Raw genomic sequence first — 27,600 nt, 5'->3', positions numbered from 1 at the left:
GCTAAAAGTAACCACTGAATAACGTCATAAAAGTATGCGGTAAAACGGTTTGTGAGAGATATATTATTTTCATGATATGGTTTGACGGATCACGTGTTTCAATACGGAGCATATATGTGGCTGCTGCACCGGAGTAAACCGAGTGTACCCACTGTAATGCGAATCCTAGCTAACTCGTCAGAAATCCCGGATGATTGATTCTCACACACACACATATTATATATACACACACATATATATTATATATACACACATAAATATATATTATATATAGACACATATATATTATATACACATAAATATATATATATATATATATATATATATATATACATATTATATATAAATATATATTATATATAGACACACATATATATTATATATACACATAAATATATATACACACACACATATATTATATATACACAAATATACATTATATATACGCACACATATTATATATAAATATATATTATATATACACACACACATATATTATATAAATATATATTATATATACACACATATATTATATATAAATATATGCACACACATATGTTATATATAAATATATACACACACACATATGTTATATATAAATATATACACACACATATATTATATATAAATATATACACACACATATTATATACAATTGTGCGCCACCCTATGGGACTCCCAATCACGACCGGTTGTGATACAGCCTGGAATCGAACCAAGGTCTGTAGTGACTCCTCTACCACTGAGATGCATTGCCTTTGACGCTGCGCCACACATATGACCTGCGCAGGCGCACCTCAGCATTACTGGCACACAATTTAATTTTTCAAAAATAGGTTTGGAAAGCAAAGTTTGATCTCATATACTTCCTAAGTCTACTAAGCATAGTGAGTACCGGTATGTGTGGATGCCTCGTATGGTGTGGTCATTGTAAACAGAGAAGGACGTCATACTATAGAAGTTTAGGAGTAGCCCTTCAGTGGAGCTTATCAGCAAAATAGAACAAAAATAATACATTTGTTATTTATTAAAATTACTCAACTTTTATATTTATAATTTCCTATAGGAATGAAAGCAGGACAATCATATGTAATAAAATCATAGGTGTAAATTTAAGGTTAGAGGAAGGGTTAGCTATCTAATGTTGGCTTTGGAAATTCATATTTAAATACACGTTAGTATAAAGCTGGTCAATTCTCTCCTAATAATCCTCATGAGTTGTGAGAATCCCTGTTACTCCCATTCATAAGGCATTTAATTATATACAAGCCATTATCATATACAGATAAACATATCTATGTGTTGCTACCATGTTGTGTTGCTACCATGTTGTTGTTGTGTTGTGTTGCTACCATGCTGTGTTTTCATGTGTTGCTACCATGCTGTGTTGTCATCTTAGGTCTCTTTATGTCATGTTGTCTCTCTTGTCGTGATGTGTGTTTTGTCCTATATTTATATTTTATTTATTTTTAATCCCAGCACCTGTCCTGCAGGAGACCTTTTGGTAGGCCGTCATTGTAAATAAGAATTTGTTCTTAACGGACTTGCTTAGTTAAATAAATAAAAAACATAACCTATAGGTGAGAAACCCTTCCTTATGCCACTTTAAACGATGCGTACAGTATGCAGTGCTTAATTTGTTAAAATCGGGAGGTCCCGGAACACTCAGCGCGAGAGGGGGCATAGACTATATGCCCACATACTCAAATGTAGCTGTGGTGTTTACACAAGTCAATTTCTTTTAGCTTAATTTTCAAGACAAATGTACAGCTTTTTTTTCTTTTTTTAAGTCACTGCAGATGTCCTGCCATATGCACGCACACATACTCAGTTTACAATAACCATATTTCATATCATTATCAAGACTAACAGTAGAACGCACATCACAATATAATTTAATTTCATGTTGGTTGCAGCAGAGCACATGAGAATATATAGGCCCCCTGCCTATAACATGAAGCACATATTCAGAGTAAGGAAAATATTTTCCTACCTTAGTTTTCAAAACCTCCCACAATGACTTTCCATGTCAGTAAATGTCTTACTTAAGTCATGAGCGGGCCTGTATCTGTGATATTTAGCCTCCTTGTAAGGCTGTTAACGGTAACTTGGGTGTCCTCTTTAGCCTCGTCTACAATGCTTGCTTCCACTAAATGCTCCTTGGTTCGGGCATGGTAAAAAAAAAACTTTTCAGAGGGCTTTGTTTTGTTTTTACATCGGAGGCAGAGGACATTACTGTACATTCCACCCAATCTTTTGTTAATTTAATCCATCCAGTCGTTTCTAGACCAAAGCTCACTACATTTTTGCATGTTGTACAGCCCAGCTTTAAATTTCACATGACAAGCCAGGGGTTGGTTATACCTTTGCTTGTTCTTGAACTGAGCCTCCCTTCAGTGGATCAACCTGGTCTCAGAGCATTTCGTATTATTCTGTACGTAAATCTGAGATGTTCCTTTAAGTATGATATGTGACATTTTGTATGGTATGTATTCATTTGTGAATGTCCATCACCCATTTCGTATGGTATGTTACGATTTACAATTCGTATTATATGATACGAATTTGCAAAACGTACAATATGTTACGAATTTTAGCTTGGTGGCTAACGTAAGCGAAGGGTTAGGGTTAAGTTTAGGAGTTAGGTTTTAAGGTTAGAGGAAGGGTTAGCTAACATGCTAAGTAGTTGAAAAGTAGCTGAAATACTAATGTTGTCTGTGATGAGATTTGAAGGCCTACTTGGTAGTGGAGGTGGCAGGGTTAGCAGCGCTGCTAGCTAAGGCATCGCCATCAGGGTCAGTTTTATCCCCACTCCTCTCTTCCGGCACTGACAGTTCTCTGGCTCGTTTCGGGATTGATTTTCTCTGGATTTTTTTACTTGAAAAACATCATCATTGCTTCTTCATATCCATTTTAAAAATGTGTCTTTCCCACGTTTCAAATTCAGTAGGGAGATGACTAGCCTAGGCTACATGACTACGGACAGTAGAGACCACTTCCCTAGCTGACCACCACGACCAAGACCTGTGTCAAGATCAGTTACTTACCCCCCCACCGACCCTACCCATAACCTATAAGTACAAATCAGAAAGCAGGTCTGGAATCAGTAGGATGATTACACAGGATCCTCGCGCTTTAACCTGATGTTTTTTTCCGGGGGTCGGGAGAAATAACAAGTAGGCAATTTGATTTGACTGTGATAGCTTTTATTAGAATGTTTATAGTGCGAACAGTGAAACAATTAATAAATCATGCCGCAAGAGGTACCAGATCCGGGAAAATAGGTGATCTGGCTCAAATTAAGCACTGACAGTATTACTAGAGGTTTTAGATCAAATTAAGCACTGACAGTATTACTAGAGGTACTAGATTTGTTATATATATATATATATATAAAAAATATAATGGTATTTTCAATACCTTGCTGAATTGTATTATGAAATTATGGTTATTGAAATAGTGGTCTGGGAATAGTGTTGTAACCTTCTAGGAACTTTCCCAAAAATTACCAGGTTTTCCAGAAATCCTTGGAATTTTGGGAAAGTCACAGGAATTTTGCAACCCTATCTGGGAATCAAAGATCAGAGAAACAGTTGATTACATTGTAACAGTGAAACAGCTGAATTGGTTGTATACGCTTCTATTTCATCCCAAGGTGCATGATTTTCCTGTATGGTCCTGGTCCACCCCAAAACCCCCTATGGGAAAAATATCAGATGTATGTTTGGACTAATATTAGCAACAAAAGGCTCTGAAAAACATGTATTCGCTGTTCAGTCTACATAAAAGGTTGGGTTTATTAGGGCACACAACAGAAAACATTTAGCGATGGAAAATAAAAATGAGCATTTCTTATTGGTCAAATTAAGTAAATCAATCACTGTTTGCCCCTGCCCCCCCCTCCCCTTCCACACTTTCTGCCTTACGAATACGACCCAGTAATTATCTTTGACAGCTACTTACTTGAGAAGTCCATGCCAGTACAGATGAGGCATCACGTCAGCTTTCATGTGGTACATGGTCCGTCTCTCCTTGCTTTGGTCAATAGGGAATGTCTCCAATGGCTGCCCACTATAGTCAAACTCAGCCAGGATGACGGTGTTGTAGTTCGTCACCAAAGGGCAGGATGTGTAACCATCATACTGTAAACACAAGTATCTTAGAGCTATATTTAAGCAATAAGGCATGAGGGGGTGTGGTATATGGCCAATATACCACGGCTAAGGGATGTTCTTAGGCGGAGTGCCTGGATACAGCCCTTAGCCGTGGTATATTGGCCATATACCACGGCTAAGGGATGTTCTTAGGCGGAGTGCCTGGATACAGCCCTTAGCCGTGGTATATTGGCCATATACCACAACCCCCCCCCCCCCCCCCCCCCCCCCCGAGGTGGCTTATTGCTATTATAAACTAGTTACCAACGTAATTAGAGCAGTAAAAATAAATGTTTTGTCATACCCGTGGTTTGCGGTCAGATATACCACGACTGTCAACCAATCAGCATTCTGGGCTCAAACCACCCAGTTTATAATCATGTGGATACATCCCAAAAGGTACCCTATTCAAACCATAGTGCACTACTTTTGACCAGAGCCCTGGTCATAAGTAGTGCACTATATAGTGTGTCTTTTGGGACATATCCTGTGTTATCTTGAAGATTCTAAAAATACTAATAGTAGGTTAAGTGTAATTAGTGTTATGTAAGGTAACGTACCTTACTATCCGGCTTTTCATTCTTCAACACTTTTGAAATGGTTCTGTCCAGAATACTAGACTGGGCAGCTGGAAATAAAACACACCATATTCTTACTGATGCTCAACAACAAACGTAGGACATGTAGGTATAGGTTTTCAACCTCGCAGGTAAATACCACAGCAAAAGTTTTGCAAGGGCCGTTTCCCCTGGTGTTTAGTTGTGGTATTATAATTTTTTTTTTTACACGTGGCAAAACAGAAAAAACAAAAACGACTTTACCCACGGCAGCAGCTGTTTTGGATGTCGGCAGGTTGGTGCAGTCTCCAATCCCGAACACGTTGGGATACTTGTTATGTTGAAGGGTCTCTTTGTTGACGTCCAGCCAGCCAGCCTCATCAGCCAATAAGGATCCTTTAACCACCGGGTTGGGTCCCATCGGAGGAGTGACGTGAAGCATCTCATACTGAAAAAGAAAGAAAAGCTTGATTCCCTGACTGAAAATTAGCACAAACAAATCAAACTATTACTGTCTTGTTGTTGCCCAGCAAATGCTCCGATAGTTAGTAAGTTAAGCTTCAGACAAGTAAGCCTTATCTGAGCCAGAATGACCCATAGGCTCCTGCCCTATCTCCGAATTATGTAGTGAGGCAGCTTGATGTACCAGTTCACCCCCTGGACATGATGCTAGTCTATCTCCTGTTTCTGTAGTGCGAGTCAGCTTGATGTACCAGTATACCCCCTGGACAGGACGCTAGTCTATCACAGGGCCTTACCCCCAATCTATCTCCTTAATGTTGAGTGCCAAACAGAGGGACATCAGGTACCATTTTTTAGAGTCTTTGGTATGATTCAACAAGGGATCGAATTCCCAATCTTCTTATCTTTGGGGAGAAACACCAACCACAAGACCACTGAGATAGTGAATGCTACAATAACTATGAATGCTACAATTACAATGAATGCTACAATAACTATGACTACATCTGCATACTACGTTACTTAGCATCAGTTTTCTATGTCAACTTAAATAATATGTTAGAAATCTGTGAACAAACCCCTCGGCTACATTCTGTGTTTTCGATTAGCAAATTACCTCAAACACTTTGGTTTCTCCAGGATTGTCGAGGTTTTCAAACACAGCTTCCTGCTTGTCGGCCCGGACCTCGATGAGATTTTGTCTGAGATTCACCTGGATGTCGCGACTCTTCACAATCTCCCACAATGCATCTGCATATTTCTTGACCCCAAACAGCACTGGCAGTGATGTGTTGTACACAACGTTGGCCTTAGCCCTTTTTCCTGTCTTCGAGAGGGATCAGATCAGAATAAACCTGTTATAATATTGAGGAAGGGTATGACACAGATGAGAGCTGGGTTATGTTCATTAGGTACCAGTAAGAAATACACAATTTCAAAACGTTTTGCTACGGTGTGTGTAACAGTATAACTTTAGACCGTCCCCTCGCCCATACCCGGGCGCGAACCAGGGACCCTCTGCACACATCAACAACTGACACCCACGAAGCATCGTTACCGATCGCTCCACAAAAGCCGCGGCCCTTGAAGAGCCAGGGGAACTACTACTTCAAGGTCTCAGAGCAAGTGACGTCACCGATTGAAACGCTATTTAGCGCGCACCACCGCTAACTAAACTAGCTGTTTCACATCCGTTACATGTGCACTAATGAACAGAAGTCAACCCAGATGTAAAAAGGTATTCTGAATCTACATTTTTGTAACAGTTTATCTGATGCATTTTATATCGAAATACCTTCCTGAGATAAGCGTCGGTCAGGTACATGATCTTCTGTGGTGCTCCTGCACACTTCACCGGAGTGTTGGGGAAAGAGAATACAGCATTTCCCTCCTTGAAGTTCTGCAGTGCACTCCAAGTCTTCTCCACAGTTTGTACGGAATAGTTTGAACCAATCTTAAATTTGACCCAATCTTCAATCTCAGGCAGACCCTTGATCTAGAGAGTGATTGCGAGAGACAAAAATAGATGATCATTGGCAGAGACTGACTCATACAATAAAAGGACTTATGTTAAAGGCCCAGTGCAGTAAAAAACGTGATTTACTTGTATTTTATATATATATATATATATATATATATTTCCATATATATTTCCACACTAAGGTTGGAATAATACTGTGAAATTAAAAATAAAATAAAAAAACGATTAATGCCCTTTTAGTGTCAGAGCTGTTTGAAAAGGCCACCTGAAATTTCTGCCTGTTTTGGTAGAATGGAGTTTTGGCCTACTTGGTGACATCACCAGGCAATACATTAGTTAATAGACCAATAAGAGAGTTCCAAACCTCCCCACTCAGACAGTCTGCTAAGAAGCTATTTTTGTTTATTTTTGACAATTGTAATTGAAAACAAATCACAGCAACTTATTTCATTGATTCAATATTGAGATAAACATGTCTGCATTAGACCTTTGAAACAATATTGAGGGAGTGGTGAAAGGCATAAAATAAACAATATGGTGCTTATTACCTTTTCATAGTGTAGCTGTAAACCTAAAGCCACTATCAGATATTGGTAGGAGATCTGTTACAGGGAAGACAATACAAGTTACAGTCAGTTGTAAGGTAAAATTATTGTAGGCCTACTTCCTTGTTATTAACAAACATACACTGAGCATACAAAACAATGAAGAACTTTGCTCTTTCCATGATTTAGACTGACCAGGTGAAAGCTATGATCCCTTATTGATGTCACTTGTTAAATCCATTTCAAATCAGTGTAGATGAAGGGAAGGAGACAGGTTAATTAAAGAAGGTTTTTTTAAGCCTTGAGACAATTGAGACATGGATTGTGTATGTGAGCCATTTAGAGGGTGAATAGAGAAAAACAAAAACAATGTTCCCTCAAAACATTGTCAGCACGGAGCACATTTCAGGTCTGCTGAGCGCAAACTTGAACGTTGTGAAAATTCTGTGCAACTTCCAGAGCGGGTGGGTTTACTGTCAACACTGATGCTACACCTGCTTTAAGTTCTAGTTTTACTGTCAACACTGATGCTGTACCTGCTTTAAATTACAGTTTTACTGTGAACACTGATGCTGTACCTGCTTTAAATTACAGTTTTACTGTCAACACTGAGGCTGTACCTGTTTTAAGTTACAGTTTTACTGTCAACACTGAGGCTGTACCTGTTTTAAGTTACAGTTTTACTGTCAACACTGAGGCTGTACCTGTTTTAAGTTACAGTTTTATTGTGAACACTGATGCTGTAGCCGCTTTAGGTTACAGGTTTAACAGTGGCCAAGTAGGCTACAGTGGCTATTTGATCATAATCTAGGCCTACCAGAATGGCCTACCATTTTTTTTAAATTGAGAAAATGCATCCCATAACATTTTAACATGGAAAAAGTTGTTTCATCATTGAGCCTACAGTAGAAGTCAATGTGTGGTGTTCAATGTAGGCCGACATTCCATTGAGACTTTTATTCTGAAAAAACATCAACCTGTTTATCCACTTGTCCTTCAGACCAGGTGACTGAAAATGTTTTTTGATGCAAGAAAACCACTTTACAAAATAAAATGCATCATTATTCCGATCCCACTATTACAGAGAATCAGACACATTATGCTTCCCTCTGCCTGTTCACTACTTAGCTTACTCAATCTAGTCTCAAAATACAACACTGCCCCTTTAAGACAAAAAAAGCTTGTTACCTGACTCGCTTTTCAAAGATGTCTAGAAATGTACACGTTTTGTGCTCTTGTAGGAAGCAATCACTCCACTATTGCGGACTACAAATGATCTATAACGGGGCTAATAACTCACTAAGTGGCAAAGGATATGAACAAAATGTGCACACGTGGCTACATGTAGCTCTCCCTTTGATCTCAAAACAAGTGCATCTACTCACGACCGCTCATGCTGTACACACGGTCCAGTTCAACGTAAATTCCACAGATCCATATGGCAATGGTCTATTTGCATATAGGCCTACTGCAGCTCTGATTGGTTATGCCGCACCGGTCTGTGTCGTGCGTGTCAATGCAATAGAATTCTACTACGTTGCATTCTGCCAACAACAAAATCTCTTGCATAGTTAGTTTTGTTTCGGTATGTTGCATTGAAAGTGGATAATGTTGTGTTGATTTTTATCAATTGCCACAGTAAAAGGGAAACGTTGATAGTGTTAACTAACAGGGAAAAACTCTAGATAGTTGAGTTCAATCTCGTGCTTCTCTACATGGGCCAATGATTCTCCTGGGCGGCAGTCCCGGGGCGAGCGTGCAGTTTAGAGGGAACATGAGGTGGAACTCACTGTTAGGAAGGCGTTCCTAATGTTTGGTATACTCAGTGTAAAGGACATGTAAAGCTGAATGATTTCATTGTCATTTGTCCAGTTGCATATCAAGAGGATCTATATTGCAGGCCTCTCCAGCCCTGTTCCTAATTTAGTGAACCTGATTCTAATAATTAGCTGGTTGATAAACTGAATCTTGTCAGTTACAACTGGGGTTGGAGTGAAAACCTACAGGAGAGTAGCAGTCCAGGAACAGGGTTGGAGTGAAAACCTACAGGAGAGTAGCTCTCCAGGAACAGGGTTGGAGAGCCCTGGTGTAAACCTACAGGAGGGTTCTTCTCCAGGAACAGAGTTATAGAGCCCTGGTGTAAACCTACAGGAGGGTAGCCCTCCGGGAACAGGGTTGGAGAGCCCTGGTGTAAACCTACAGGAGGGTTCTTCTCCAGAAACAGAGTTATAGAGCCCTGGTGTAAACCTACAGGAGGGTAGCTCCCCTGGGAACAGGGTTGGAGAGCCCTGGTGTAAACCTACAGGAGGGTAGCTCTCCAGAAACAGGGTTGGAGAGCCCTGGTGTAAACCTACAGGAGGGTAGCTCCCCTGGGAACAGGGTTGGAGGGCCCTGGTGTAAACCTACAGGAGGGTAGCTCTCCGGGAACAGGGTTGGAGAGCCCTGGTGTAAAACCTACAGGAGGGTAGCTCCCCTGGGAACAGGGTTGGAGGGCCCCGGTGTAAACCTATAGGAGGGTAGCTCTCTGGGAACAGGGTTAGAGGGCCCTGGTGTAAACCTATAGGAGGGTAGCTCCCCTGGGAACAGGGTTGGAGGGCCCTGGTGTAAACCTACAGGAGGGTAGCTCTCTGGGAACAGGGTTGGAGGGCCCTGGTGTAAACCTATGAGAACAGGGTTTGAGAACAGGATTGGAGAGCCCTGGTGTAAACCTATGAGAACAGGGTTTGAGAACAGGATTGGAGAGCCCTGCTCTATAGCCTTTTATCTCTTAAGTGTTATGGCTTTTTCTGTTTGTTTTTTCCAGATTAGCATTTTGCCTCCAGCACCTTCACTAATCGGTTTTGCTGTGTGTGGTAGATTCAGCCTAATATCCGCAGGAAGAAGGAGCAACACAGATTATGACAACACTTGACTGACCTTTGCCTTCAGATGGAGACCAAGCCCTATAATTACATTTTTTAAACTTCAATCAATGTGTATTAAATCAAATAAACGATATGGAAAGTAAACAGCCCTACCTACCTCCATGCCATTTCCTGTGCGCACAGTGTTTGTGTCTGGGTTGATCTCCTGAACCTTGGATCTAACCCACTTGACACCAGACGGCACCACACTGGCGGTAGGTCGACCGGAAGAGGCCACACCTTTAGCCCCAGCGCCAACCAATGTCCAGATGGGCTGATAGTAGTGCATCTACGGGAATAATGTTGCTTATTATAAACCGGGACGTTCGAGCCCTGAATGCTGATTGGCTGACAGCCATGGTATATCAGACCGTATACCACGGGTATGACAAAACATCAATTTTTACTGCTCTAATTACGTTGGTAACAAGTTTATAATATCATTAAGGCACCTTGGGGGTTTGTGATATGGCCAATATACCACGGATAAGGGCTGTATCCAGGCAGTCCGCCTAATGCTTAAATATATACTCTTGTGCACGAGACTACATGTTCCACATCCAAAATGGCCCCCTATTCCTTATGTACGGGCCCCTGGTCAAGTAATGGACTGTATAGGAATAGGGGGCCATTTGAGACCCACCCACTGTCTTTAATACCTCACTGGGTTCCACTATGGCCACGTTCTCCGCCCCTAGCTTCCTCTTCATCCGAGCACTCATTGTGATGCCACCACTTCCTCCTCCCAGCACTAGAACCTTGTAATGCTCTTTGGAGGAGGAGGCATGGCTGCTGCTGCTGGTGGTGGTGGTGTGGAGATGACAGATGCCAATAGCAGCAGTCCTATGGCACTGCCTCCACAGGGCTCGATGCCGATGCACCACTCTGACTGTAGCCATGTATTCCTTTTCTGTATGATCTCTAGAATGGATTCAAAGTCAGGCTTCAGTTACAGTGATGACATAGGGCCTAGTGACTGACAGATTGACAGGAAGTGATTCCATAGGGCCTAGTGACTGTCAGATTAACAGGAAGTGATTCCATAGGGCCTAGTGACTGACAGATTAACAGGAAGTGATTCCATAGGGCCTAGTGACTGACAGATTGACAGGAAGTGATTCCATAGGGCCTAGTGACTGACAGATTGACAGGAAGTGATTCCATAGGCCTAGTGACTGACAGATTGACAGGAAGTGATTCCATAGGGCCTAGTGACTGACAGATTATTGACAGGAAGTGATTCCATAGGGCCTAGGTCGAGTGACTGACAGATTATTGACAGGCAGTATAGTCAAAGGAAAAAATAGCAGAATGTGTGCAAGCATAAAACGCGCACTTACAATTATCAGGTTATTGAGGCTACTGGTTATATTCGTCTTATGTGTAGGGGTAACCGTTCTATCAAATCGGACTTCTGTAACCTAGCTAGTTCAGGTTAGCCTAGTGGTTAGAGCGTTGGACTAGTAACCGAGAGTTTGCAAGATGGAATCCTCGAGCCGACAAGGTAAAAATCTGACGTTCTGCATCTGAACAAGGCAGTTAACCCACTGTTCCTAGGCCCTCATTGAAAATAAGAATTTGTTCTAAACTGACTTGCCTAGTTAAATAAAGGTAAAAAATATATATAAATAAATAAATAAATGCCAACCCACATACTACATATGCATATTTCATAGCCCCCGTGTCAAAAAATAATAACAACATTGAGCAAAGTGATTTGAAGTCTATGCAGAGCAGCCAATTCACATCACTCTACCAAGACCTCTACTAGCTTGGGTTAAATGCAAAAGACACATTTCAGTTAAATATATTCCGTTGGACAACTGACTAGCTTTTCCCCCTTTCCCTTTCAATGCAACTTATTCTGGGAGTCTGTTGGGACATTGGGCCGGGACCACTCTAAACACTAGTCAACAGTTAAATGGTGAATGATAGGATCTCTGATGATCCCATAGACTGTGAAACATATCGACGATGTCATCGATGACGTCACCCCATGGGTTTCATATGAGGATGCTCAGTGGCGTATTTGATGATCAGGAAGTGTGATTTCAGTGTGTCGAAATCTTGCGACATGGAGTTTTTTTGGAAACATTGCATGCGTAGTTTGAGCTACTCTAGGGAAGTATGTTGCAAGTTAGCTCAGTGCTGTCCTTATGGAGTTTCTCAAATTGAAGGCAGACCGAGGTACTGCAGGTGCAGGCTGCCATTAGCAACTAAATTATCCTCATTACTTCGTCTGTATGTTTATTTTATCTTTATTTTACTAGGCAAGTCATTTGATTGAAATGCCCTCAATAATCTGACATCCCAGTTAAGGATACAATGACTTATCTGGGAATAGCAATAACTAAGAAACAAAAGCTAGATGTTTTCTGAACTTTAACCCTATCATAGAGAGAACTCAAAATTAATGTAACCCAGCTAGCAATGAGGAATCAGCCCAGCTCCACTGCGCTAGCTGGGAATCATTGGTTACAAGGGATGCATCTCTTTGGTTACTCGCTTTCTCATAAGTTTCTTTTTAACTAATAACATTACATTCGTTTCCTAAAAATAAATACAAAAGTGCTACCCTACTAAACATGAACTTAAAACTTTTTTTAAAGACATTGATGTGTATTGTACCTTCTGTAATGAACAACCGGACTGTTTTACATGTATTTTATACCCGGAAGTTGTGGAAAGATATGTAGATGTTTTTAAATGATATACATGCATATTTTTCCCTTCTAGTTGAAAATGTTATATTTTTTTTATTATTTTTTTACAAAGTATAGCAAAGGCTATGCGACGCCTTCTTAATCAAAATCATTGTTATTTTAGCTCAATTCCAAATTCGTAAATGTAAGCGTTGAAAACCTCTTATTTGAGAATGAAATTAAACAAACATTTTCTTCTCAGAACATAAAAAGCCATTACAACTTTGAAAGCTTGTACTTTTTACAAAGTGTTTATTTAAATATATTGTATGTATTCCATGACTGTTCTTTGTAATGTTTGTATACTTTTTTCTAAAATATTTTATATTTTGAATTGCTTAAAAATACATTGGGCTGGGACTGAGTCGAGGCCCAATGTCCCAATAGACTCCCAGAATGAGTTGCGTCGAAGCTAGAAACCTACCTTATTTAAGAAGAAAGTTGCGAAAACGGGATATGATCCTTGCAGGCTGGCGATCTATGACTGGCTACTCAGACGCCTTGCTCTGGTCAAACTTACTGTCGATCTACCTTCAGTCTTAAACACACCTCGAGAGCGTGTCACCGATTGCGTAGTATAGTTTTCGTAGTAAGCCACTACATACAGTAAATACAAATTGCCCTCGTTTCACAAAACCCAGACGACATGACGCTTGAAAAAAACATTCCGCCCACAATAAAGACATGCACAACTGCTAGATCAAACCTCTTCAAACGGAAGCTGTGCAGAAACATGAGTTGTAAACATAAATGACTGCGTAAGCTCATCGACCTGTTGAACGTCTATCAGCTGCTGAGTGCATTACTCGAAATGTCCACATGATGGCACCATTGTCAAAAGAAATGCCTGGCAATGAGTCACTGCCAATGATGAACAGTATATAAACCCTTAAGGTCCTTGTGTAATGTGATATTGTACCCTCTAGCCCAATTGTCCATTGTATATTATTTATATACTTGTGTTCCCACATGTACTTCCTGTATTGATTTGTTGTTAATAAAAAAATATTTAAAAAAACACTGGATTGCAGTTGCTGTCTATTGGCCATTGAGAGACGGTTTGAAAGGCTTTGATGCCACCGTTCGACCATATTGGCAGTCCTCCATAGGAAGAATGGAATTCTACAGTATTTCAATTAAATGTTTCAAGGACAAAATCACATGTATTTAAGCATGATTTGTGTTTTAGTTGTGACATTTACATTAGTTATCTAAAAAAATGGTGTTTAGCTAACATAATATAATTTAGAAGTATGCATTAAGGTGTCTGAAATATAATAAATGTGGCAAAAATGGCCAAGATGGAGGTTGTCACTAGCTATCACAGCCACAAAGTCAAAATGAGCTATATCGTCAAAATTCCTGAAAACAAACATTTGCTTTGAGGTTAGGCATAAGATTAGCAGTGTGGATAAGGTTAGGGTTCCGTTTAAAATCTGATTTCACAAGAGAAATTGTAGAAATAGGCGGGGTTTATGACTTTCTGGCTGTGGCAACTAGTGATGACCGAAGTTAGTATGTGTGTGTGTGTGTGTGTGTGTGTGTGTGTGTGTGTGTGTGTGTAATCAAATAAAATGTTATTAGTCACATGCGCCGAATACAACAGGTGGAAACCATAAGAAATAAACATTACAAATAGTTAAAGAGCAGCAGTAAAACAACAATAGCGAGACTATAAACGGGGGGTACCGGTACCGAGTCAATGTGCGGGGGCATCGGTTAGTCAAGGTAATTGAGGTAATATGTACATGTAGGTAGAGTTATTAAAGTGACTATGCATAGATAATAACAGAGAGTAGCAGCGATGTAAAAGAGGTGGGGGTGGGGGGTGCAAATAGTCTGGGTAGCCATTTGATTAGATGTTCAGGAGTCTTATGGCTTGGGGGGATAGAAGCTGTTTAGAAGCCTCTTGGACCTTGACCAGGCACTCCGGTACCGCTTGCCGTGCGGTAGCAGAGAGAACAGTCTATGACTAGGGTAGCTGGGGTCTTTGACAATTTTTAGGGCCTTCCTCTGACACCGCCTGGGGTAGAGGTCCTGGATGACAGGCAGCTTAGCCCCAGTGATGTACTGGGCCGTACGCACTACCCTCTGAAGTGCCTTGCGGTCAGATGCCGAGCAGTTGCTGTACCAGGCAGTGATGCAACCAGTTGCAACCACTCTCGATGTTGCAGCTTTTGAGGATCTGGGGACCCTTGCCAAATCTTTTAGTTTCCTGAGGTGGAATAGGCTTTGTTGTGCCCTCTTCACGACTGTCTTGATGTGTTTGGACCATTCTAGTTTGTTGTTGATGTGGACACCAAGGAACTTGAAGCTCTCAGCCTGTTCCACTACAGCCCCGTCGATGAGAATGGGGGTGTGCTCAGTCCTCCTTTTCCTCTAGTCCACAATCATCTCCTTAGTCTTGGTTACGTTGAGGGATAGGTTGTTACTCTGGCACCACTCAGCCAGGTCTCTGACCTCCTCTCTATAGGCTGTCTCGTGGTTGTCGGTGACCAGGCCTACCACTGCTGTGTCGTCTGAAAACTTAATGATGGTGTTGGAGTCGTGCCTGGCCATGCAGTCGTGGGTGAAAGAGGGTACAGGAGGGGATTGAACACGCACCCCTGAGGAGCTCCAGTGTTGGCAGATGTGTTGCTACCTACCCTCACCACCTGGGGGCGGCCCGTCAGGAAGTCCAGGATACAGTTGCAGAGGGAGGTGTTTAGTCCCAGGATCCTTAGCTTGGTGATGAGCTTTGAGGGTACTATGGTGCTGCGGGTCTGTAGTCATTTAGGCAGGTTGCCTTCGTGTTCTTGGGCACAGGGACTATGGTGGTCTGCTTGAAGCATGTTGTTATTACAGACTCAATCAGGGACATGTTGAGTCCCGCACCTTGAAAGCGGCAGCTCTACCCTTTAGCTCAATGCGAATGTTGCCTGTAATCCATGGCTTCTGGTTGGGGTATGTACGTACAGTCACTGTGGGGATGACGTCCTCTATGCACTTATTGATAAAGCCAGTGACTGATGTGGTGTACTCCTCAATGTCATTGGAAGAATCCCGGAATATGTTCCAGTCTGTGATAGCAAAACTGTCCTGTAGTTTAACATCTGCTTCATCAGACCACTTTTCTATAGACCGAGTCACTGGTGCTTCCTGCTTTAATTTTTGCTTGTAAGCAGGAATCAGGAGGATAGAGTTGTGGTCGGATTTACCAAATGGAGCGTGAGGGAGAGCTTTGTACGCGTCTCTGTGTGTGGATTACAGGTTGATCTAGAATTGTTTTCCCTTTGGTTGCACATTTAACATGTTGATAGAAATTAGGTAGAACTGATGTAAGTTTCCCTGCATTAAAGTCTCCGGCCACTAGGAGCGCCGCCTCTGGGTGAGTGGATTCCTGTTTGCTTATTTCCTTATACAGTTGACTGAGTGCGGTCTTAGTGCCAGCATCCGTCTGTGGTGGTAAATAAACAGCCACAAAAAGTAAAAAACTGAAAACTCTCTAGAGGCAAATAGTGTGGTCTGCATTTCATCACAAGATACTCTACTTCAGGCGAGCAAAATCTAGAGACTTCCTTAGATTTTGTGCACCAGCTGTTGTTTATAAATATGCACAGACCCCCCCCCCCCCCCCCTCGTCTTACTGGATGGAGTGTGCTGTTCTACCTTACCGGTGCAGCGTAGGATATTCGTGATCGTACCTCATCTAATTTATTGTCCAATGATTGCACGTTGGCGAGTAGTATTGCCGATAAAAAGGCAGCTTTCCCACTCGCCTTCTGCGGATCCTTACGAGGCACCCCGCTCTGTGTCCTCAGTACTTGTGTCACTTCCTCTTGCAAATAACTGGGATGTTGGCCGTGTCGGGCGTTCGGAGAATGTCCTGTGCATCCTGCTTGTTGAAGAAAAAATCTTTGTCAACATTCTTGAGATGTTGTAGGAACATCTCAATGATGATCAATGGAAACAGGATGCACCTGAGCTTTATTTTAAGTCTCATAGCAAAGGGTCTGAATATTTATGTAAATAAGGTACTTCTGTTTTTATTTTTAATAAATTAGCAAAAATTTCTAAACCTGTTTTCGCTTTGTCATTATGGGGTGTAGATTGTTGAGGAATTGTATTTAATCCATTTTAGAATAAGGCTGTAACGTAACAAAATGTGGAAAAAGTGAACGGTCTGAATACTTTCCGAAAATACTATATATTACCGTTACACTACATGGCCAAAAGTATGTGGACACCATTTCAAATGAGTTGATTTGGCTATTTCAGCTACACCCGTCGGTAACAGGCGTATAAAATCGAGCACACAGCCATGCAATCTCCATAGACAAACATTGGCAGTAGAATGGCCCGTACTGAAGAGCTCAGTGACTTTTAATGTGGCATCGTCATAGGATGCCACCTTTCCAACCAGTCAGTTCGTCAAATTTCTGCCCTGCTAGAGCTGCCCCGGTCAACTGTAAGTGCTGTTATCGTGAAGTGGAAATGTCTTGGCGCAACAACGGGACCCTTTACAAAGACATGCTAAACCTTGGGGATGTGGATTTATTTTGTACTCTTGTGCAGTACAACTGTTTGCAATCACCTTTAAAATAATGTATGGATAATTGAACATACTTATATTTTTTATATTGTATTATTTGTACCAGCATTTCTTTAGAAAATACACTTTTAATGCAAATATATAGTCTCCAAAACATACATTGGTCTATTGTGCTGGGCAACGGGTTTAATACAGAGTGCTTGTGACTCCTTACTCCACTCACACCGTTTCCTGCAATGCAATACACTGTATATGCATTGCATAATGGCTTATAGAAGGAAAAAAAAACGCATCTAGTTGCAGATGCCAGTCTACTCACTAAAATAGAATACAAAACAGATGAGTTAGGACAAAACGCTAGGTCATGTTGCTACTGTAGCTTTAGGTTGACATTTGAACAGTGGCACACATATCAGAACCATGGACAGCTGCCATTTTAGAATGGAACGTTGTCAGCCTTTCTACAAACACGTTGCCCAAAAGCATATAAATGTGATTTCATCTTTTAGTCCACAACACTGTTCCAGTAAGATCTTGGATAAAAACTTGAGAAGTGAGGGGAATTAAGGTTTGAGATGTTCACTCGGAGGGGTCTGGAGTCATCGTGCTCTTGTGCAGGGTGGTAGGTAGATTAGCAGTTAAGAGCTTTGGGCTAGTAACCGAAGGGTTGCTGTGTTCGATTCCCTAAACCGACTAGGTGAAAAATGTGCCCATGTTTACTTGAGCAGGGCCCTGACTGCATCAAAGTACTAAACATGTAGTTTTGACCCAAATACCAACATCAACATGAGACGCAAAAACACAATGGAAAGCTGGTTTGTCATTACATGAAGTGCTAAGAGAAAGGCATACCTGCTTTAGGCCTTTGTCCAGATTAAAGTACTGCTGGCCTTTTGCTCTGTCCATTCCATTGGCACCAGTGCATTCCACTGTAAATGCATTACTCTTGCCCTAATGGAGATGCCAAGTGGGCCTACAAGTAGGTGTTTAAGTTGAGAAGCAAATTGCTTCAATGTAAACGATGATAGACTGGCATATCTCATAACAACCTAGATTAACCTGATGTCTGATGTTGTCGGCCGTGCCTTGGCTTTACACATCCCTAGACCAGCCTTGACATATTCCAAAAAATTATAATCAGGTCAACCACTTGACCTTACAAATACAATATTTGCCTCTAGGACTTGGGTTTTGGGACTTGGAGAAAGGTACCACTTTCAAATTCATAGACAGAACTATGGATGCAAGGACTGACCATCCGTGATATCAAAATTATAGTTTTAACCATGTTTTTTTTTTTTTTTTTTTTTTTTTTTTAGCTTTACAGTATTTGTTTACATTTACTTTGTTTACAAAAATGTGTAGTAAAACAAGCTTATATGTTGGGTTTTGATGGACTATCGACAGTTGAACTAAGCTCATGAAGCCTTTACTGTGTAAGTAATACTCAGTTTGCTTTATCAGGTAATTCATTTGGAGAACATCTCACCACACCCAGTGATGGTGAGGAATCAAGTTTGGTGTGACAGGAACTATCAAAGCAATTAACATACAAGTAAGACATGCACATGCTATTGATTAGATTGGTTCTTCAGGTTGGGGCAGAGATCAAAGAGTTAAAACACTACCCAGAGATGAGGGCAAACTCAGCTCTTGGTTCAGTGTTCTCCACTGGAGCCAGAGTTAAGAAGTTACACTGCTTCATTGCTGCTGTTGTCTTCTGCTCTGCTGCCTGGATGGATACTAAAGTAAAGATTCCTCAAATCAATAAGTTTTTGCTGTCCTTCATTGTCTTACAACCGTATACGTTTGGAACAATATACTCTACAAGCACTACACATTTCCATTTTGAAGTTCTGATACATTTTATGAGCACCACCAACACAGTGAACGGGAAAATTAATTGAAAAGCCAGCAACACTCTGTATTATTCAGTGCCCCATGAAATGACACCATATCTAGATTCTACAGACACTACAGACTACTCCCAACCCCACTTTTACATCAGCACAAATAATAGTTATTTTCACTATAAGCCCAATATTGTCAGTCTGAACATTGTATTTTCCATATCTGATTATTTTTTAACAAAAATTCCTTCTTGCATTTGCTTATAAGCACAATACAAATTGACATTGATTAAAATGTAATATACTGTATTTTGAATGCGTTATCCACCTTGCAATGTTTTGAAATTTGGGCTTTTATTTTGAAGGGCTCCTCATTACCATAGGAAAGTGAAGCTATCGTTAGTTCTGCTAGCAGTAGTGAGAGAAACGCACAGATTCTCCAGAACTGCAGATGACTCGACATCTTCCTCCTTCACTTTCATGATGAGGGATGGTAAAACAACAACAAAAAAAACAGCTTTAATGCCATAGCAACATCAGGAAAACTGGGCAGTTGTGCTTCAAATACAGCAGTTTTGTAACATCTTTCAATTGAGCCTCTCATTCTCCTTAATTGCCGGTGTGGTGAGATAAATCGATCAGTTAGTATATGACGATACATGCGCTGCTTTGTAAACCACATCCATGTGGGAAGAGCAAGGCATGTTGCACTGGGACACGTTTTAATACAGTGAAAAAAATCCTAATTTTACAATATTATGCAGATAAGACATCTTAATTATCTACAGTATGTTACACAAATAATTCTGATTCTTCCGCCACAGAGGTCATACAATAAGTTGTGTAGTGATTCATATGTTGATATGTTTTATTTATGAGAGGTATTGACATGTTGAATGCACTGAGCTGTCTGTCTAAACTACTGGCACACAGCTCGGACACCCATGCATACCCCACAAGACATGCCACAAGAGGTATCTTCACAGTCCCCAGAACAGACTATGGGAGGCACACAGTACTACATAGAGCCATGACTACATGGAACTTTATTCTACATCTAGTAACTGACGCAAGCTGTAAAATTTGATTTAAAAAAAACAAAAACATTATGGAACAGCGGGGACTGTGAAGCAACACAATCTGATTAATGATTTATTTATTTTACCTCACGTTAGTCTCATTCCAAACGTCGGAAATTGTTGGCTATCTGCACGAACTCAGTCTTGACTATGAGTCATCCATACATCAATTGTCTTAAATCGTTTATTTATTACTTACTAAGTAATTCACAGAAATGCCTAAACAAGCAGTAAATATGGTTACATGTGGTGATAGAATGTGCCCTAGTGGGCTAAACCGGCATGGTAGCTTGTTAGACAAAGGGGCAATGGGTAGTCGATTAAGAAGTCACTACAGAGTTTAAAAATTATAACAATTGAAATGCTAATCCTTACACATGAACGCTCACTCAGTCAGGAACAATTGCAATCAATATATATATTTACGCTCAGTGTGTCCTCTTGGTCGCTGGTGAAAAGTTCATTTATTTTGCAGAATTGTCCGCCTCTCTCCCTCGGTTGTGGTTAGAGGGGATTGTTCAGAGTGACAATCGTTATAGAATTAATGTTTCGGCGGTTGTCGTTCTTCTCGTTCAATGATGCCGAATTCCTAGCTGCAGACTAGTAATTAGTATCAAAGACTTGTTCTGATTCTGTCGGTATCGATAGTCTAATAGTTTTAACCACGTGGTATGGTTAAAATATTCAGCAATGGTCTACAACCTCTTCCTAATGGAGAAAAACATGGTCTGGTGATAATTTCTCAAAGTGGGCTTTTATTCAGAATGGCAGAAGAGGGCTGTCCCAGGATGTCTGACCCTAACTGGGCTCAGGGGCGGTCCAGGATGTCTGACCCTAACTGGGCTCAGGGGCGGTCCAGGAGGTCTGACCCTAACTGGGCTCAGGGGCGGTCCAGGATGTCTGACCCTAACTGGGCTCAGGGGCGGTCCAGGATGTCTGACCCTAACTGGCTCAGGGGCGGTCCAGGATGTCTGACCCTAACTGGGCTCAGGGGCGGTCCAGGATGTCTGACCCTAACTGGGCTCAGGGGCGGTCCAGGATGTCTGACCCTAACTGGGCTCAGGGGCGGTCCAGGATGTCTGACCCTAACTGGCTCAGGGGCGGTCCTCTGATTTAGTTCAAATCAAAAGGGAATTGTATTTGTCTTCATTAAACAGTCCACAATCATATTACACCATTATTCAAACAGTATCATCCTCACTCATTCATCTTATACAACAATTAGATGTAAACCTCATATCTGAGGCTATTATATAAACAGCGTTATGGTAATGTGGCCACACCGTCTCTCTTGAGCTTCCCAAGTTGTGCCAAACGCACCAGTTCGTAGCTGGATTCTTCACCCATCTTTTACACTTTCTCTGGAACATGAAATTTGTTTCGTACCTCACGTTCTGTGAGGTGAAAGGATTTCCTTTGTCTCCATGAAAACTACTCTCTATAACTGTGTGTCCATGAGGCAGGGTCTTCCTTAGGAATTTACGACCTCACTCTGCCCGCAGCAGTCTGGTTGTAGAAGCAGAGAACGGGGGATGGTGCTCGATGTACTCAAAGGGGGCAACATCATGACAACATACACATGGATTTAGTACTGTAGATATGTGGTAGTGGTGGAGTAGGGGCCTGAGGGCACACAGTGTGTTGTGAAATCTGTGAATGTATTGTAATGTTTTTAAAATTGTATAAATTCCCTTCATTTTTCTGGACCCCAGGAAGAGTAGCTGCTGCTTTGGCATCAGCTAATGGGGATCCATAATAAATACAAACTAGCTAGCCATTTCATACCGGTTACTTATACACACCATCAGAGATGGAAAAAGTATCCAATTGTCATACTTGAGTAAAAGTAAAGACACCTTAATAGAAAATGACTCAAGTAAAAGTGAAAGTCACCCAGTAAAATACTACTTGAGTAAAAGTCAAAGTAGTTGGTTTTAAATATACTTAAGTATCAAAAGAAAATGTAATTGATAAAATATACATACAGTTTAAGTCGGAAGTTTACATACACCTTGGCCAAATACATTTAAACTCAGTTTTTAACAATTCCTGACATTTTAATCCTAGTAAAAATGACCTGTTTTAGGTCAGTTAGGATCACCACTTGAGAATGTGAAATGTCAGAATAATAGTAGAGAGAATGATTTATTTCAGCGTTAATTTCTTTCATCACATTCTCAGTGGGTCAGAAGTTTACAAACACTCAATTAGTATTTGGTAGCATTGCCTATAAATTGTTTAAGGTTTGTAGGCCTCCTTGCTCGCACACGCTTTTTCAGTTCTGCCCACAAATTTTCTATAGGATTGAGGTCAGGACTCTGTGATTGTCACTCCAATACCTTGACATTGTTGTCCTTAAGCCATTTTGCCACAACTTTGGAAGTATGAATGGGGTCATTGTCCCTTTGGAAGACCCATTTGCAACCAAGGTTTAACTTCCTGACTGATGACTTGAGATGTTGCTTCAATATATCCACATAATTTTCCTGCCTCGTGATGCCATCAATTTGTGAAGTGCACCACTCCCTCCCTGTAAGGGTTCTCATCCTCCTCTTCTGATGAGGAGTAGCGAGAAGGATCAGAGGACCAATGCGCGGCATGGTAAGTGTCCATAATGTTTATTAAACACAACCGAACACTGGAACAAAATAATAAACGTGAATAAACTACACAGTCCCGTGTGGTAACAAACACTGACACAGAAGACAAACACCCACAACTCAAAAGTGAAACCAGGCTACCTAAGTACGATTCTCAATCAGGGACAACGATTGACTCTGATTGAGAACCATACTAGGCCGAACACAGAAATCCCAAATGATAGAAAAAAACGAACATAGACAACCCACCCAACTCACGCCCTGACCGTACTAAAACAAAGATATAATAACAGACCGAAGGTCAGAATGTGACACTCCTGCAGCAAATCACCCCCACAGCATGATGCTGCCACCCCCGTGCTTCACGGTTGGGATGACGTTCTTTGGCTTGCAAGCCTCACCCTTTTTCCTTCAAACATTTCTATTTTTGTTTCATCAGACCAGAGGACATTTCTCCAAAAAAGTGTGATCTTTGTCCCCATGTGCAGTTGCAAACCGTAGTCTGGCTTTTTTATGGCGGTTTTAGAGCAGTGGCTTCTTCCTTGCTGAGCGGCCTTTCAGGTTATGTCGATATAGGACTCGTTTTCCTGTGGATATAGATACTTTTGTGCCTGTCCACCAGCATCTTCACAAGGTCCTTTGCTGTTGTTCACAATGTCTGCACTTTTCTCACCAAATACATTCATCTCTTCTTCCTGAGCGGTATGACAGCTACGTGGTCCCATGGTGTTTATAGTTGCGTACTATTGTTTGTGCAGATGAACGTGATACCTTCAGGCGTTTGGAAATTGCTCCCAAAGATGAAACAGACTTGTAGAGGTCTACAATTTCTTTCTGAGGTTTTGGCTAATTTCTTTTGATTTTCCCATGATGTCAAGCAAAGAGGCACTGAGTTTGAAGGTAGGCCTTGAAATACATCCACAGGTACGCCTCCAATTGACTCAAATGATGTCAATTAGCCTATCAGAAGCTTCTAAAGCCATGACATCATTTTCTGGAATGTTCCAAGCTGTTTAAAGGCACAGTCAACTTAGTGTATGTAAACTTCTGACCCACTGGAATTGTGATACAGTGAATTATACGTGAAATCATCTGTCTGTAAACAATAGTTGGAAAAATGACTTGTCATGCACACAGCAGATGTCCTAACTGACTTGCCAAAACTATAGTTTGTTAACAAGAAATTTGTGGAGTGGTTGAAAAATTAGTTTTAATGACTAACCTAAGTGTATGTCAACTTCCGACTTCAACTGTAAGTATCAAAATTAGAAGTATACATCATTTTTTATTGATTTGATTTTAATCCCTTTCACCCCACAGATAAAGTAATAACCTGTTAAAATATTTTATAAAGGTTTAAGATAAATGATTAAATAATTCTACCTGGAAACTTAACCATTAGGATTAGAGGTTATGTAGCATGGATAAGGAGTAATTAAAAATAATAAACCTAGTTGGACCTGGGAAGAGAGGAATGTACTGTATGTGTGTGCCGAAAGAAAACAAAGAGGATCCTTAACCTATGTTTGAACCGACCTGGCTATAACTCTGGGGAGATAAGATAGGACAGGGAGAGCCCCTCCAGGTTTCCCGTATCTGGGGGGGGACTGGAACTGTCAGCTGGGTAGTGATCAACTGTGGTGAGACTTCATGAGAAAAAGAGAGAATCCAAATGTTAGTGTGTATGTATGTGCGTAGGTTAAGAAAATGTTATAAAAGTAACATCTTTGTATATGCACAGGAGAGCTCTCGCAAATAAACTTGGATTTGACCAATTGTGAGCTGGGAAATCTGTCTGTTTCATTTAAACCAGAACTTTACACACTCTGGGTTTGCAGACAGATTAAAATAATTGAAATTTAAGAACATTGATTACAAAATTCTATATCATAACCAGAGTCTACATGACTCACCCGAATCCCTTTCACTCCACAGAGAAAGTAAATAATACCAATGAGATTTGTCTCTGTCTTTCTCAATGACTTCTGAAGACTGTGTGAAAATACAATGTTGTTATTCAGACAGGGCTGTCTCCAGGTAAACATTTAGATTGGTGATCCTATGCAGTCGCCAATGCATCTAGGGCAGCAATTCAAGACGGATTCAAGAAGATGCTTACATGCAGATTATAGGTGAATTGCACGGGCATAAAAATGCATGGAGGAAGGATTGTGTGGTGATTCGCCGTCAGCTCTTACTTGTATTTAGGTTCTGATGTTGACCAGGTGGATTTTCTTGGAATCATTGACAGCAGACAGCAGCCAAGACTACTCTGCTCAATTGCCATTGGGAGCACAGCATAACCACAGTAGTCAATGTGTTCTCCTAGCAGTAATGAATGAAGACAATGCTTGACATACAGTCACGGTTTATAGCCCTTATAAGGGATAACACTGATTAATGTTTTACTGTACATCAAGTTTCAAGTTAATGTCACAGTGAAATGCCTGCTGCTTATAGTAGCATCTATACATATAAACTTTGTTTACATACCTATTAGATTGACTCTTCCAGGAGCTCGTGCTTAAAAGAGGAGATTCACAATACTTTTCATACTTTTTCTAAAAGGCATCTTTCAGATTTTGTAACCTAGGAATACAACACAATCGGGAAAATGAATGCACAATTCAGGGAGTGAGTTGAGTACAAAACTGTCTTACTGTTGCTTACTATACATATATAATACATGCATTGATAGTTTTAGCAACTGTAATGACCAATATAGTATTTAGACAATTATCACAATCATAACTCACCTTTCATTTGCACTTATCAGAATCTTTGTCTTTGGCGAGTGCGCTGCCATTTTTTCAAACCAAATACCGGTTCTAACCGGTTGTTTTTAGACTATTGGTAAATCACCAAATCTAGCCTAGGTAGCCTACTATACTGAAGATAAAGATTGAAACGCACCAATACTAAACTCAGCAAAAAAAAATAAACGTCCTCTCACTGTCAACTGAGTTTATTTTCAGCAAACTTAACATGTGTAAATATTTGTATGAACATAACAAGATTCAACAACTGAGACTGAGTAAACTGAACAAGTTCCACAGACGTGACTAACAGAAATGGAATAATATGTCCCGGAACAAGAGGGGGGGGGGGGGGGGGGGGGGGGTTCAAAATCAAAAGTAACAGTCAGTATCTGGTGTGGCCACCAGCTGCATTAAGTACTGCAGTGCATCTCCTCCTCATGGATTGCACCAGATTTGCCAGTTCTTGCTGTGAGATGTTACCCAAATCTTCCACTAAGGTACCTGCAAAGTTCCCGTACCCTAGCCCTCACCCTCTGATCCAACAAGTCCCAGACGTGCTCAATGGGATTGAGATCCGGACTCTTCGCTGGCCATGGCAGAACACTGACATTCCTGTCTTGTAGGAAATCACGCACAGAACGAGCAGTATGGTTGGTGGCATCATCATGCTGGAGGGTCACGTCAGGATGAGCCTGCAAGAAGGGTACCACATGAAGGAGGAGGATGTCTTCCCTGTAACGCACAGCGTTGAGATTGCCTACAATGACAACAAGCTCAGTCCGATGATGCTGTGACACACTGCCCCAGACCATGACGGGCCGCCACCTCCAAACCGCTCCCGCTCCAGAGTACAGGCCTCGGTGTAACGCTCATTCCTTCGACGATAAACGCGAATCCGATCATCACCCCTGTGGAGACAAAACCGCGTCTCGTCAGTGGAGAGCACTTTTTGCCAGTCCTGTCTGGTCCAGCGACGGTGGGTTTGTGCCCATAGGCAACGTTGTTGCCGGTGATGTCTGGTGAGGACCTGCCTTCCAACAACCCTACAAGCCCTCAGTCCAGCCTCTCTCAGCCTATTATGGACAGTCTGAGCACTGATGGAGGGATTGTGCGTTGCTGTTGTTGCCATCCTGTACCTGTCCATGCTGTACCTGTCCATCCTGTACCAGGTGTGATGTTCGGATGTACCAATCCTGTGCAGGTGTTGTTACACGTGGTCTGCCACTGTGAGGATGATCAGCTGTCCGCCCTGTAGCGCTGTCTTAGGTGTCGCACAGTAATGGACATTGCAATGTATTTCCCTGGCCAAATCTGCAATCCTCATCTGCAGCCTAAGGCACATTCACGCAGATGAGCAGAGACCCTGGGCATCTTTCTTTTGGTGTTTTTCAGAGTCAGTAGAAAGGCCTCTTTAGTGTCGTAAGTTTTCATAACTGTGACCTTAATTGCCTCCCGTCTGTAAGCTGTTAGTGTCTTAACGACCGTTCCACAGGTGCATGTTCATTAATTGTTTATGGGTCATTGAACAAGCACGGGAAACAGTGTTTAAACCCTTTACAATGACGATCTGTGAAGTTATTTGGATTTGTACGATTTATCTTTGAAAGACAGGGTCCTGAAAAAGCGGACGTTTCTTTTTTTTGCTGTGTTTATCTGACTTATAAACACGGGTCCTGGATATTTTTGTACTGCTGATCTACGACCAGCTCTTCCTACCAAAACCAAAACCACAACCTCAAACACTTTCAGTTAAACAAAAAACTATTGCTTGACCAGGTGTTAACATATATTAGCCATCTATAATTTAGCCCAAACAACTACCTCTTCCCCTAATGTATTTATTTATTTTGCTCCTTTGCACCCCATTATTTATATTTCTACTTTGCACATTCTTCCACTACAAATCTACCATTCCAGTGTTTAACTTGCTATATTGTATCTACTTAGCCACCATGGCCTTTTTGCCTTTACCTCCCTT

At 41.2% G+C, this 27,600-nt stretch overlaps 1 protein-coding gene across 2 annotated transcripts; it reads right to left on the bottom strand.

The window, feature by feature from the left end:
• Positions 1 to 3,479: 3,479 nt before the first annotated feature.
• LOC110521223 (sulfide:quinone oxidoreductase, mitochondrial) lies at positions 3,480 to 13,598 on the bottom strand. 2 transcript variants are annotated; one of them, XM_021598659.2, is made up of 10 exons: positions 13,228 to 13,598; positions 10,761 to 11,022; positions 10,220 to 10,390; positions 7,202 to 7,255; positions 6,468 to 6,668; positions 5,790 to 5,999; positions 4,976 to 5,159; positions 4,715 to 4,782; positions 3,964 to 4,142; positions 3,480 to 3,698 (listed from the first exon to the last, which is right to left on the bottom strand). In XM_021598659.2, the coding sequence occupies exons 2-10, from the start codon at positions 10,998 to 11,000 to the stop codon at positions 3,641 to 3,643; spliced, it is 1,365 nt and encodes a 454-aa protein (XP_021454334.2). In that variant the 5' UTR covers positions 11,001 to 11,022; positions 13,228 to 13,598; the 3' UTR covers positions 3,480 to 3,640. The 2 variants fall into 2 exon arrangements, with proteins under 2 accessions (XP_021454334.2, XP_036824431.1); XM_036968536.1 differs by lacking the exon at positions 10,761 to 11,022 and having other exon boundaries at positions 13,228 to 13,587.
• Between the last annotated feature and the right edge of the window lie 14,002 nt (positions 13,599 to 27,600).

The sequence above is a fragment of the Oncorhynchus mykiss genome, chromosome 30 (assembly GCF_013265735.2).
Source record: "Oncorhynchus mykiss isolate Arlee chromosome 30, USDA_OmykA_1.1, whole genome shotgun sequence".
Taxonomy (NCBI): Eukaryota; Metazoa; Chordata; class Actinopteri; order Salmoniformes; family Salmonidae; genus Oncorhynchus; species Oncorhynchus mykiss.
The sequence above is the reverse complement of the archived record's forward strand: the minus strand, read 5'-3'. Positions and strand labels throughout refer to the sequence as shown.